Below are 14,101 nucleotides of genomic sequence, written 5' to 3' on the forward strand. Positions count from 1 at the left end.
TCTTTTTCTTTTTTAAATATGCTGTCTCTGATTCTCTTTTGTGCATAAAATAATGATTTTATTTTTCACTTTGTGTGTTCTCTGTATCGGTCACAATTTTCTGTGCTCCGTTATTGCCTTTCTTTCAGTCTAGAGTTTCTCTACTAACATGTGTAGTCCCTTCATGTATCACAGAACTGCAGGATGAGTGAGGTTGGAAGAATGTCTGGCAGTCATTTGTTCCAACCCCTGCTCTAGTGGGGTCACCTAAAGCAAAGGGCACACAATGCTAAAGCAATTCTGTGGTGATACAGAGCTGCCTCCTGAGCTGTCTGCCTGCTAGTCCATTAGAGATTCCTTCAAGCCTCACTGTACACAGTTTATGCTTCTTTGTAGAATCCCTAGAATATTTTCATTATTTTTGTTCGAATGAATGCCTCATGCATTAAACAGAATTGCAGCCAAGCATCCAAGTAAACCTGTCTAGGGGCTTTATCAGTTATAAGACTGCAGGCAAAGTAGAAGAACATTAGGCTAGATACGCCTAAGCATATCCAGACTCCAAGAATGGCCACTCAACTAGTTAAAGAGCCTGCACTTGCAGAATAGCCTGCCAATGGCATGAGGCTTTGATTTGGCAGCTATGTACACCCATGTTAATGAGATTTGCACCTCCTCTGAAAAGTGTCTCCTTTATGGTCACTCAAAGCACTTGCAAAATTGAGTTCTTCTGAGCCCTACAGCTCTGAGCTGTGCTGTTAACTTGGAACAGTATATTCCAGGCTGATTTTGTGAGTAACATCTTTCTTAGATGACTTTAAAACTCTACCCCCGAGTTCATTAAGTGCCCCTATTCTTTAATGCAGCTGCTTTTTATTCCGGCCCTTTTTTTGGAGCATCTGGTAACACTGCATAAGGCTGCCTGGAACAGGAAAAGAGGAATAGATAACTGAGGTCTCACACATTCCCCTTCACATGCTTCTCACTGTTCAGAAAAAGAAAGAACACAGTGCCTGATGCATAAGCCAGCAAATAGGTTAGCGGGTTAAAAGCAGCAGTGACAAAATAAAAAGCTTTCCAGGAGACTCCTAGGCTCAACTGTCGGAATCTGTGGGTATTGGTGATTCCGAGATTGTAGAAAGTCTCTGTCTTTCTGCCCCGCTGCCAAAGAAGAAGCCATAATTCGTCTGTGCTGTTTCAAGGTTGTTTATTCTGTTTATCTCTAACATGTTCTGCTGCCCTGCTGCAGCTCTGTCCTGCAGGGCAGCGTGTGGGGCTCTGCCCTCAGTGGGATGGTACAAACATTAAATACCACAAACTACCTGTGCTGGATTTACAATAACGTGCCAATATCTGTCACCTACATTGGACAGTGTGTCCCCAGCCTGAACCAACAGAAAAATGCCAACACCACAGTGAAACATGGAGGGCATGAAGAAGGAGGAAAAGGACAAGACACACCCAATTCCTCCATCTTGTCCCCTCTGAACCCCTAATCCAGAAATCTAAAATTTTACTTTTACACCCGTGTCACACTTAATTATTACTCTTATCAAACACTCAAAGCTTGTAATTCATCCTGTAAGATTGAAAACTCCTCTCCATGGACAGAGATCACAGACAGTGTCTCTCGGGGCTCTGTCCAGGGGGGTTCTGACCCCTGCCAGGGCAGCCAGAGGGAAGCCCTGGGTTCCCACACTCAACAAAGTGGTTGAAGTGCCCAGACCTGGAGGGCTCTGCTTCTTGTTCCCGGAGCAAAAACTAAGAATTTTGCTTTTTAGCAGCTGAGACATCTCAACTGCATGCCCACTGTGTCCTCCGAAGCTGTGAGCATACAAAACCTGTCTAGCCTCAGCATCTTCTTCATCATTTCCGAGTTATTTGCCTGCTTCTGCCCTGTGCGCGCTCTGCCCTGGTTTCTGAGGGGTTAAGAGCGGGGTGTCTGTAGGAGGAGGCTGTGTGTGTAGGAGGAGGCTGTGTGTGTAGGAGGAGGCTGTGTGTGTAGGAGGAGGCTGTGTCTGGAGGAGGAGGCTGTGTCCTGCCGCAGACAGGCGGAGGCAGCAGTGCTCCCGCAGCGCGTTTCTTGACATCGGGAAAAAAGGAATGCTTGTGCCAAAGCCTGGCGCGCAGCACAGCATCCCTTGGTGTCAGTGTGCAGGCCTGGCACGGAGCGGGCTGGATTCTGAAGTCTGACCCTCCTTAAGCCTTGGAAGCTGGCAGGCGGGACTCAGCCTTGCTGGGTGCTGCAGGGCGCTCAAGCGGCTCCGGGCTCTGAGCTGTTGATGCCCGCACTGGTTGAGTGCGCCCGGTGAGAAACGATTGTTGCACACAGAAGAACTTGGTGTCATTCCCGAGTTCCCTGTTTTGGAAAATTAGGAAATTCCACAGAAAGAAATGCAAACTAGCAAAGAGCAGATATAGGATGCAAAGTCCAACATCTAGAAGTAAGGCGCTCCCAGTGTGTGATGGTTAATTTTGACAACTGCTGTGTCTGCGCCTGTTATTGAACAAAGGTAATGTTTCCTCAGCCTCATATGGCCTGCAAAGCACTCGTGTTGGGGAGGTTCAATTAGGGTGATAGTCCTACTGAGAGGAGCTCTCAGCTGCCTTCTGTCTGTGGAGCATTTTAACTCTGCAGCTTCTATTTAATTTTTTTTTTTTTTCATGGGCATTGAGAGAACATTGTTTTAAAAAGATGTGCAGCTGTATCTAGACTTGAGTGTATTATTTATCGATGTGGGTAAAATACACAGAACTAAAGCTGTACTAGGAAGCACATTGTAAAATTTTATAATTTCCTGTTCTTCATATTTTATTAGGACCTTCTATATATTATCAGTCATCGTATTCTTTAAAAAATTATGATGTGCCAGTCTTTTTTCCTGATTTTAGCACACTCCTTGGTCTATGGGTAAAGCAACAGAACTGGGGGAACTTCAAAGGGAAAAGAAACAAAGGAGAAAAAATGCAAGAAAACTTACTCAAGCAAAAAAGTGACCTACAGTGTCTGTACAATTAAGTTTGCATGGCAGCTTCTCACCAGTCTAAATAAACTCTGACTGTCAAGTAGCTGTTGAGGAATTGGCATTAATCCCTGCTTTGCCATCTTTTATTGCAAAGGGACCATGACTGCCTAAAATTTGGGGAACTGGTTCCAGAAAAGTGCAGCACTTGCAGAACTTCCTGTGCAGTATAGTTTTCCCTTGGGTGCTTTGTCTATGGGTTTGCACCCAGGCAATGTCTTTTCCAAGGGACAAGAACTGAGCTGATAAAGGCAGGGCTGCTCGGAAGTACCTGAACAGATAAGCACACTTTGCTGCAGGTGATGGTGTGGTCCAAATGAAGAGCCCACCCCACAAACCCCATCCTGGTTTTATCCTGGCCCCCTTACACATTGGTGCTGTGTGCAGGAACCAAAGTCACTCCTCCAGGCCTCACCCCTGGGTTCCAACATGGAATTGTTTGTGCTTTTGGAAGACACCAGCAGGTGAAATGTAGGGCTGTGTGTAGAGAAGGGATGGCTGACTCTGGGAGTCTTGCCTAGGTACCCTCAGAGAGGATATGAGCTCTGGTGATGCCTAGGTAGGCAGGAGCAGGTAGCTTGGGTTTACTTTGCTGCTGCTGTGTAAAGAGCAGACTGAACCCTTCATTTCTGTCTCCTGTTCACCGCTAAGATCCCTCCCCTCCTCTTGCTGCTCAGTCAGCAGAGAGATGCGAGGAGGAAAGGATGCTGCTACGCTGCACTTTGCTCCAGTACTTGGCACATCCTTTGCAGCATTGGCTGTTTTCTGAGCAGAGATGCTGCCTGCCTGCTAACCGATGCAGCCATTCCCTATTGCTCCCTTTGCAAGAAGATGGAATCATAACCGAACGAGTGAGTGAGTGATGCGGCTGCTGCACAGAGACTGACTGTGAGGAAGAAAATTGGAGAGACTGGAATATGTGCCTGCCTCAGCAGCACTGCAGTGGTAAAGCCCCTGACTGAATAAATGCAGGTTACTGTTCTTTAGGCATTGCTACAGAGGACTCAGGAGTCGGATGAAATGCATTGGCCTCCTTTTTCACTGCTTCTCTATTGTCATCATGCATTAATTGCTGGGAGTTATTTTCCTTCCTGTGGCTGACTGCCTGCATCTCTTTTTCTACTGCAGGAGAAACAGTGAGGGAGAGAGCACAACCCCAATACAGTGTCCTGTCCCACAAGAAGGCTTCTGCGTGATGTGCCAGCGCAGTCAAGGGCTGGTGCAATGGTGCATAGAACCTTTGGAACACCTGGATTTGGGATTATTAATGGTTTATAAAGCGCTCCCAGATTGCATCTAGCAACTACCTGGAGACATTGGCTGTCCTTTGGGGCTTACTGACTGCTTTCAATTTTCCTCTCATTACTGCTTCCACACTCATCTGGGTCGACAGCATTTGAGTGAGGGGAACGTACTTCCTTGGCCAGGAATCGGAGGGTGCTGCACGGAAAGTGCAGGTGTGAGCTCTGGAGGGGACTGCAGTCTGACCAGCCATGGCTCAAGCAGCTAAGCAGCTGAAGAAAATCAAAGATATTGAGGCTCAGGCTCTGCAGGAGCAGAAGGAGAAGGAAGAATCCAATCGCAAGCGCAGGAACCGTTCTCGGGACCGGAAGAAAAAGGTCAGTGGCATTGGGGCGAGCAGCCCTATATCCAGGTGCCTGTGGTTGTGACATTGAGAGCTGTTTGTGTTTGGGGGGATTGGAGGGTGGGGAGAGAATGACAGAGGGGCAGCCTGGTCCCAGTACAAACCTGTGTGCAGTCAGCACAAGAAACAGTCTGTCAAACAGAGGACAACTTTTGGGACCAGAAATCTGCTGTTTACCCTGACAGCTTGCGGGGAGTGGGGGGAGGGAGGGAGCACGGATATAAAAAAACCTAATGAAGGGGTAAGAGAAGTGAGGGGTTTATCAAGGCAGCTTAATAGACTCATTCAACCCAGTAACAGATTCGATCTCTAAGATAAAAATGCTGTTTTCTAGCTTCTTTCAGTTTCCCACAATCGCTTTTTGTGTTCAGAGCTTAGGAACAAGAGACCCCCCAACCCCTTTGTCTAGTGAAGGACTAATTTTATTGTCCACTCCATCCCTTGCTTAATCTGTACCAGAACATTGAAACCAGGGCACAGCAGGAGCAGACTCCTAACAGAGAAGGCATTTTTTTGCAGAGGTCTGAGGGTTCTGATGCTCCTGGGGGGTAGGCTATATTTGTGCATGGGACGTGGGTCATCCTTTCCTGCTGGCAGCAGGTGAGGGGAATCAGGGACAACGAAGAGATATCTGTCTCTTATGCTAATTCCAGCATGCTGGTGCCTGGGGTCTGCCAGCTGTTTTGAGCTCTAGCCCCTCTCGGAAAAGTCACTGGCAGTTTTTTCTTGCTGACAGCTTCCTGCACGAATGGGCATGTTGCTAAGATAGCTTTCCTGCCCCTTGAAGACCTCTTGAATCTGAGTGCTCTTATCACAACATGGGCTGAGGGTATATGTACTACGCACCAGTGCAGAAAGGCAGAGAGGAGAGAGGTGAAACCAGGGATAATCAAGGATATATCTGATAGGAGGTTCTGATACAGGAATTCTTAGGTGGGCTTCTCCTCTGCCTTTACCCAAAGTGTTGGAGACTTCCATGTGCCCCTGTGAGCAGGAGCCTCACAGCAGAGCTCTGCTGTTGGAACATCTTGGTACCTGGGCCCTGAGAGTACTGAGGAGAGTCTTGCTTTTCTTAAAGCTGGGCCAGGACAGCCTGGAGAGGTCTGTGTCCACAGAGAGTAGGTTGTCAGGGTGAGATGAGTGGACACATCAGAACAGATGTGGAGTCTGCAGGCAGCAGCTGGGGAGTTGAATGTGGGGGTCATTCAGCTGCCACAGTCATGTCAGATACCTCCTTCTCCAGTGATAATAATTGCTTGGTGCTTGCAGGACCATGGCTGTTCCCTGCAGGGCCTCTTGTACTGAAAGCTGATGGAGCAGCTTGTGTCTCACATTGGCAGAGGGTTTTAAAGGGGATCTGATGTGAAGAACAACCATATCAGGACATTTTTCTATTGGGCCAGCTGTCTCTTGTTAGCCCCTGCCCCCAAGCCTCAGTGTCTCTAGTGACACTGTTTTTCCCGTGCAAGTCTCCTTGGGGCAGAGCGGATGCCTACCAGGAGCTTTTGGAATCTCTCATCCTGTTTTGCTGCAGCAGATGTGGGGGTTTGATTTGGGTTAGGTCAGTGTCTGTTAGTGCCCTGTGAGCCTGCATGGGACTCGTGTCATGTCCGTGCCAAAGACCCTTGCACTGTCTGTGGGAATGTACTGAAACCACTGGTGTCACTGACTCCTTCTGTTCCTCTGCCAGTGCCTGCCAGCTGTATCTTGCTTTGTACACAGACAAAGGCTCTTTGGGGCAGAGGCTGTTCATTCACTTGATGTTTGTACAGTGCAGGGTATCAGTGTCTTGTCTTGTTATCTGGTTGAGCCCACCAGGCATAGCTGCAATGAAAGTTAGTAGAGGCATGACCTATGATCCAGGGAAGTCTTAGCATGACACAAAGCAAAGATGGCCAGAGGGAAGGAGATGATGGCCTCAGAAGAAATATCTTCTCATCCAATTCCATATGAGCTTCTGTTATGAGCTGTTATGTCTTTAGTTTAGTATCCATTAGCATTTCCTGGAATTTTCGTGTGGTTGTATGTGTCCCATGAACTGCATAGTTGTATCCTGCAAGAACCTTGTGTTCTGTGATACTTGGAGGCAGCGAGTTCTGTTATTTAATGCTGTGTTGCCCAATAACCTTCTCCTTGGACCATAATTGTATTTGTTGCTTTCCAGCTTCCGTAGCAATTTCTTGGGTTTTGTATTAAGTGCATGTAACAATAACCTGTTTGACCTTCTACTGTTCATTTTTGTGTTCTCTACCCCATTTGTCTCTTGGCATAATGACAGTCCAGATGTATAACCTTGTAGCTCCTCCAATATTCCTTGCACCCAACCTTTGTAACTCAAGATGATGACAGTTCAGCTTTCCTTTGACAGGGGCTGCATCAAGGATTTAAGGAATAGTACCTTGCCACTCATCCATGCTCCCTGTCCAGCCCAGGCATACTTCTGCTTTGGGCAGAGCTGCCATGTGAAACAGCCAGGCATGTTCTGAAGTGTTCTGCTCTGTTCTGTGTGCTCTGAAGAGTGGCTGGAGGTTGTCTCAATCTTAGGATGACCCCAGAGACCAAGTGTTCAATAGTCTTGTGTGTTCCCACATTTAATGCAAGTGCTGAGCTCTGAGGACTTACTAGGGCTGCTGCATGATGTGTTAGTGACTTCTGATGATGCCCTGCAGACAGGAAGGTGTGAGAGAGAGCAAAAGAGAGTGAATTAACAGAAGTTTGCTGCTATTAGAGAACGTGCCAAGCATCATCTGGGTTGGCTTCTTCTGTCCTGCTGCAGGATCATAGCTTCATATCTCTGTGTGTTTTCCTTAGAGGGGCAGTTTATAGGGGACCAGAGCCATTGCTGCAGGGCTGCATGTGGAGTTTCTGATGTGGCTATCTGCACTGACAAGGAAGCAGTGATTGACAGGAATGACATTTGTGCTTTGGATGCAGCTATATGTCTCTTTTTTTGTGGTTTTGAGGGGTAGTCATGGACAAGAACACTTTCTTCCTTTCCCTGCAGATGTGGTAAGGCTACCTCGGCAAGAAGCCCTCACTGGGAAGTCATGCAGATCACTTCAAAGACAGTCCTGTCTTTGCCAGGGTCAGTGGGCAGCACCAAAACACTTTGGAAAAGTGGTGTTCTGATGCTGTTTATAAGGCAGCTCTGTAGCTTGTTATGTGAACACAGTTAGTGAGTCCTTTCTGAGTTGCCTGTGACTATTGTAGTTATGTATTAAAGATAGCAAATGGACCAAATCCCTTGCCAGGTATTCTGGAAGCATTGGCAGAGCTCACCAAATGGGTTGTTAGAAAGGGCCCAAACTGTCCAACCCCCAGACTGGGGCCCAGAGCACTTGGCTTGCCCTTTGTCTCAAACATGCATATACAAGCAACTTGCAGCTGTACCAGGTGGTCCACAATCCATGGCTGGTGGCATTGTAACCTGACATACTTTGACTAAGACTAATAAATAAAAGTTAGTACTTCTATGAAAATCTTCCTTCCTATTGAAGTGCACTTATCCTGGTACTAAATTCAGCCTAATATTTATTTAAGTATAAACAGGGGCAGATGCCTTCATCTGTCTCTCTACAAAGATGCAGATTCCAGCTGCACTTCTTAGTGGACATACAGGATTCATGGAGCAGGACGCTGGAACCTCTAAAATGTTTATGACAAGAGTGCTATGCAGCAAATAGCAGAAGGACTTCAGTAACAGCAGCAGTGCCAATATTGTCCAAAGAACTCGTCAAGTGCACCTGTAAGAGCATACTCAGCCTGTGCGCAGCATAACAGGGGCTACAGCATTAAATAACAATCTAACCAAAAGCTTGAAGGGAAATTCTTGTGATGATTCCTATCAGCATTTAAATTATTAGTATGAAAGATGTGATTCATCCTCTCAGTACATTCAGAGCAAACTTTGCTTGGGAACAAGGCTGCCTGAATTTACCACTTTTTTTTTTTTAACTTTTTTTTTTTACTTTTTTTTTCCTGGTGCGGGGGGCAGGGAAGGTACAATGAGGAACAAACCTCTTTTCTCTTTCTGCTTCTGTCTACTTTGTCTTGTAAGTGTTCAAGTGTAAGGCAGTCTCTTGTTATGGATTTGTAGAGCATCTCCCACAATACATTCTTGAATAGTAAGTGATTCCTAATAAGAAACTCCCTGCATAAAACTCCTTGGCTTTTTTCTAGTTGATAGTTTCCTGAAAATAGCATGCAGATCAGCCTGAGGGCTCATGGATCTCCACATTACAGTCTGGCACCCATCCTTAGTGCCGTATTTTTCCTGCATGCTGCAGCAGGAAATGTTTTAGTGCTCAAGATTACACACTGAAATACGTCCTGCCAGGAGAGGCTGGGAGGGTGCTTTGGAGAAGGGAGACAAGAAATTTGTGAGAGTGGGTTTGAATTTTGTAGGAAAGCAAGAGCAAGGTGTTTCCGTTTGGCTGGAGCTCTTCCATTTGGCAGAAAGAGAGCTCTTTCTCTAGCTCGAGTGAAATGGTGGGAAAGAGATGAGGGAGGACAGAGGATCAAGTGATCCCCTTCCTGTATTCAGGCATGGATAAGGGATAAATGTGGACAATTAAAAGGCTGATAATGACTGCCAGAAGAAACTTCAAGCTGAGGTGTGTGAGGTGTAGAGGCAGCACTGAGCTAATTGTGGGGACGTGGAGGATGCTGATGAGAATACTTTTACGTGGATTAATTTTTCCATCCTTTGGAAGCTAGGGAAATGTGGTAACTAGAACAGGTGGGGAAGGGTTTGGAACGAGAGCCACAAACTCAATCAGACAGAGGAGTAATTACAGATGATTCCCCAGAAGGACAGTCACACATTTGTATAGGGTGACTGTGCTTGTGCTTGTTGTCTGACAAGCAAAAGAGGTCACAGTCACTCAATGATTGTTCACTGATAGGATGTATCAGGGTGGTCTGAGCTTAGGATTCTGAGATAGAAAATCAAGACACCTCTGTCAGAATTATGCAATAAGCACATGATAAACTGGGGTGAGAAATCGCTGCTGGAGTGCTGCCAAGGAGCAGGAGTTTGTTCTCTCTGCTTGCCTGCATCCTTTCAAATGGCTGTTTCTTAAACCCAGCTTGCACTGGATTTAGAGAGGATGCAGAGAAAAGAGTGATGGACAGAAGGAGGGTGAAGGATTTCAGCAGACCCAGCTGCAGATGGCTCAGAACATCCCAATGATAACTGGACTTCTGAGCTCCACTGTGTCCTGCTCCCACGGATATCTGGCCACTGTACCATCACAGGCTACTGATATTCTTGCATTCAGTGGCAGTAGATCCTGCCAGAGATGTGACATGGCTGGCTGTCAGCCACCTGGGTCTTCAGGAGCTGCTGGGAGGTATGCTGGTATCTTACCTGCAAACTGGGGCTCAGTAGCAGGAGAAAGGACCGTGCTTCCTGCAGAGTCTTAGAGCACAAGCTCTTAGAGCTGCTTTGTCTCCTTTCCCCATGATGGGCAGAGGGAAGGGTGGGGGAGGGGGGTGAATAGGAGTGGAATATGGACATCTGGATGTGAGGGATGATGGGTAGGAGCAGAATCCACTGCTGCAGGTATTCACTGGTGGGAGAAAGCACTGGGAGGATGTTGGTGCTATTCTGCACTGCTGCTCTGCAGGCTCTTAAATTATTCAGGTAATAACAGTGTCTGTATGTGCTTGGTGAGCCCACTGTGCTGAAACGAGGTGGGCAGTATCTGAAACCTTGCAGCATTCAGAAATCTGTTTCAGGAGCAGGTTCTTTCAAGCTGCGCCCTGTCCTCTGTGCCTGGCACCTTGACCAGGATGTCTGCCCCAGGAGGGCACTGGCTGAATGCAGGGATGAACCTTGCCTGGAGCAAATGCTTGCAGGAGGGTGAGCACAAAAGACAGTGCCTTCATAAAAGTCCTGCATGTGACAGCCTGGTGGGTTTAGCCTTTCCACCATAGGAAGCTGCCTGCAGTGTGGTGAAGCTGAGGTACAGCAAGCTAGAGCTGAGCTCAAAGGAAATCAGATTTATGGAGTGCTAAAATTAGAAGTTTAGTCTGAATTATGCTAATTTTTTAAATTGTCTAAGTGTGTCAGGGTTGTTCAGAAATGTAACCTCTCTGTCATGGTCTGGAAAGGTGTAACATCACTGGTGGTATGATGCTAGGATGGATCGAGGGTGGTAGAGATTTCTGGGTTCCCTGGCCTACTTACTTTCTTGCAGTCCTCACCTCCAGCTCTCAAAATGTCATGAGGGTAGGTTCTGAAAGCCTTAGCTCTGGATTGAATAGACCACCCTTGTTAAAACTTTCCATGAGTAGAGGGCAGCTTCCTAGGTGGAGGGAAGTTCCTGACACCTTCTGTCTCTAAGGGCACGTCTCAGCATGACAGAACCATCTGAAAAGTCACATTTTCTTTCACAGATGATTATGTCATGTTTTGAGCCTCAACTCTGCAAGCAGCAGCAAAAATTCAAACTCCCTTCCTATTTGCAAATTAGATTTTGCTGACTGGGTGAAACTTTAAGCTTTGTGTAGAGATTGCAAGTGTAGAGGACTGTGCTAAATCTATGGCTTCAAAATATTGCATCCTCAGTGAAAAATCTACAGCAGAGACAAAGCAGCAGGTATTCACTGAAGTGCCTTGGGAGGAGGAGTGCAGCAGGAGAGCATTTAGAAAATAGACAAGGTTTCTATATTTATACAGAGATGAGGAAGGAAGGAGATATTGTGCGCGTGCATGTTTGTGCCTGTGTGGCCAGGCCACCAGGACAATTCCTGTTAAGAGAAAACATACTCCAGCAAGATAGAAGCAGAAGTGAAGGCTATGGTCTGTCACTACACTGTGGTGACAGGACTTTGCAAACTTTGTAGGGTGCATTCATGTGCCTATGTTAGAACTTTTAAACGGGAAATGCAGAGAACAGCACACTGAAACCCTTTGCAGAATATAAACTATGTCTGATTTTTAACCAGTGTGATAGTCTCTGCAAAGGAAAAATAAATATTGTCACCTTCTTACAGTGTCATGTCTCCAGCAAACTAAGGTGTCCAGATACTCTGCAGGAAATGCAGTGTATTGTGTCCATTCATGACGCCATGCTTGGAATGAGGAGCATCGTGTCTTTTCCAGGACTTGCTGATTACAACACCAAAGAATAAGATAAATACTATGAGAATGTGTTGTTTGGTGGGTGTGACAGACAGGTGTGGGGTGAGTGAAACACGGGTTCAGCTTTAACAATATACTTGCCTGTGTAGCAAGCTCTTTATTACAATGATCTGAATACGGAGGGGAAGAATAAAAGGTCTTTCTTTGGTCTGCCTGGAAATCAGCTCTACCTTGCTGATGCCTGAAGTGTGAGCTTTTACGGTGTGCTGTAACCATAAACATAATCTTGATTGTTTTAGAATCAATAAGATTCTACTGCAAATGCTTTCCATGGATTTGATTATAGTAGCAATTATTGTTTTCTTAAATAAGATGCTAAACTTCAATAATCCAGTTTTCTTGACTAGTGAATCTCTAAATTGAGTTTCTCTTATTTTGGAGTGATTTTTTATTTATTTCCCCTCTCCATTTCCCTTGTGGTGAATGAAAGTACTCAGACTGACAGTGGGAAGAGGCAGCGGACTACAGGGAGGTGGTGGTGTACTAGAGAGTTCTAAGGAAGGTAAATCTTGCCAAATTGGCTTTTGATGTTAGAGTTGTCTTTACTGCAGTGGGAAGTGTTGTAGTTGTTCCCATCTTCAGTGCTGAAAGAGAAGTTGCGTCTGTGGAATACTGGTTTGGCTTGGAGAGGGGGAGAGGGTTCGGTGCTAGGAGATGCCAGCAGGGGATCAGTATTTGTCCTGAAGGCTTTAATTTTCTATGCTTTTTCACTCTTCAGCTCTTTGCCTGGCAGAATCATCTTAGCTCACAGTGACAGTAGGTTTGGTCCAAGCAAGAATTGCTCAGTGGAGCATGGCATGGCAGCTCTCTTTACACGCAGCTTGGACGTGCCACTGCACTGACGCATAGCAATGTGCTCCTGGTAAAGAGCAGCACGATGGTCAGCAGGCTGACCCCCTTTCTGTGAGGAAAGGGAAAATGCTTCCTGTCAGCCTGCTGTCAAATGGCTGTAGAGCTGAGATTGCAGTAAGAGGAGCTGCAGTATCCCAGGGCAAAAGTCTAAAATATCTGTTGCCCACCAGTACTGTATCAGCAAAACTGCCTTTCAAAACTTGTAAACTTGTCCCTGCCAGTGGTGAGATGTGCTTCTCAGACCTGTCAGGGAAGTCCTCCAAGGCCAGCAGCATTTCAAAAATGCATAGCAAAACCACCTTCTCTCCATTCAAAAGGTGAGGCAGCAGCATTTGCTGTCTCCTGACAACATTTCACAGGGATCAGCAGCCCTTGCCTGCAGGGCCTCTCAGTATGTTTTGTGGCACCACCATCATTTTCTGCACAGTGTCAATGAGGGACATTCATTCTACCTTTCCTGTATAGCCAGACGCTGTGGCTGTCATTCTCTAATTGCAGATATTTGGGAAGAGGAGCTGACATCTTTCACTAATTCACTTTGCTTTAAAGTCATGCCTTAGAGCTAAGAAAGCTGTGGAGACTCTTGGAGCAGCTGATTGAGAGGCTCTGTTCACAGCTGTAATGATGATGCAACTTCCTCATGAAACTGGGAGATAAGGTTCATCACTGAGAAGGGGCATGCATATTGAGAGCTTTAGTCTGACCAGATTTTTTCTTTGCAGAGGTGGTGTGGGTTTTGTTTGTTTTGTTAGGAATAAATGCAGCATTTTGCCTAGAGAAGGTGCACCATATTAAGATATGAACCTGTAGTTTGTTCTTGACAGTAAAAACCTATTGTAAAACACGGAGGAGAAAAAAAAAAAAAGAGATCAGAAAAGGAAGAAGCTTCAGAGTTTCCTTTATTGTTATTTGGAGATTTCTGGGGAAAAAAACCAAACACCACAAATGAAGCACGTAACATGATTTTTGTCCTCTTTCTGGAGCTGCAGCCGCTGCAGTCAGCTCCCCACCCTCAAGCTGTCTGCTGTTTACTGTCAAGCTTTGCCAGGAGGTTGCTGGGATGATATTAGACTTTTTTAATGACAAAAAGTGCCTGGAAAACAGATATATATAATTTTTGCATTTACATTAAAAGAGGTATATGACATGCCAGATTGAGAGGTGCCAAGAAACAGCAAAGTTCCCAACCATGAAAACAAGGACCTAATTTTGTCTATGTTTTTAAAGACCAACGTGAATAAACATGTTTGGAAGATGTTATGCCTCTGAAGAGGCACTAAGGGTTGCAATAAAGTAGGAGGACAGAGTAAAATGATTTCAGAAGGCCCATGTTCCAAACCATGATCAGTAGGTAACCCAGCAAAGCAGCTGTAATAGAATTGGTACTCTCACACATCTGCCACAGTGGGCATCCTGGCTAAAATGGTTTCTGAGCCTCTGCCTGCTGGCAGGTGA

The 14,101-nt window shown here is 46.0% G+C and overlaps 1 protein-coding gene across 10 annotated transcripts in view; it reads left to right on the plus strand.

The window, feature by feature from the left end:
* The first annotated feature begins 3,671 nt into the window (after positions 1–3,671).
* Positions 3,672–14,101, plus strand: part of ANK1 (ankyrin 1) — a 58,360-nt gene continuing 47,930 nt past the window's right edge. For 8 of the 10 annotated variants that reach the window (XR_012051724.1, XM_030290005.4, XM_072917540.1 and 5 more), the window contains exon 1: positions 4,362–4,621. Coding sequence is in view for 9 of the 10 variants with exons in the window: in XM_030290005.4 (XP_030145865.1) it covers positions 4,496–4,621 (126 nt within the window). In the remaining variant the exon portion in view is untranslated. Of the gene's footprint in view, positions 4,622–14,101 lie in introns of all 10 variants that reach the window. The other 2 variants (XM_072917542.1, XM_030290017.4) reach the window with 2 other exon arrangements.

The sequence above is a fragment of the Taeniopygia guttata genome, chromosome 22, assembly GCF_048771995.1.
Source record: "Taeniopygia guttata chromosome 22, bTaeGut7.mat, whole genome shotgun sequence".
NCBI lineage: Eukaryota > Metazoa > Chordata > Aves > Passeriformes > Estrildidae > Taeniopygia > Taeniopygia guttata.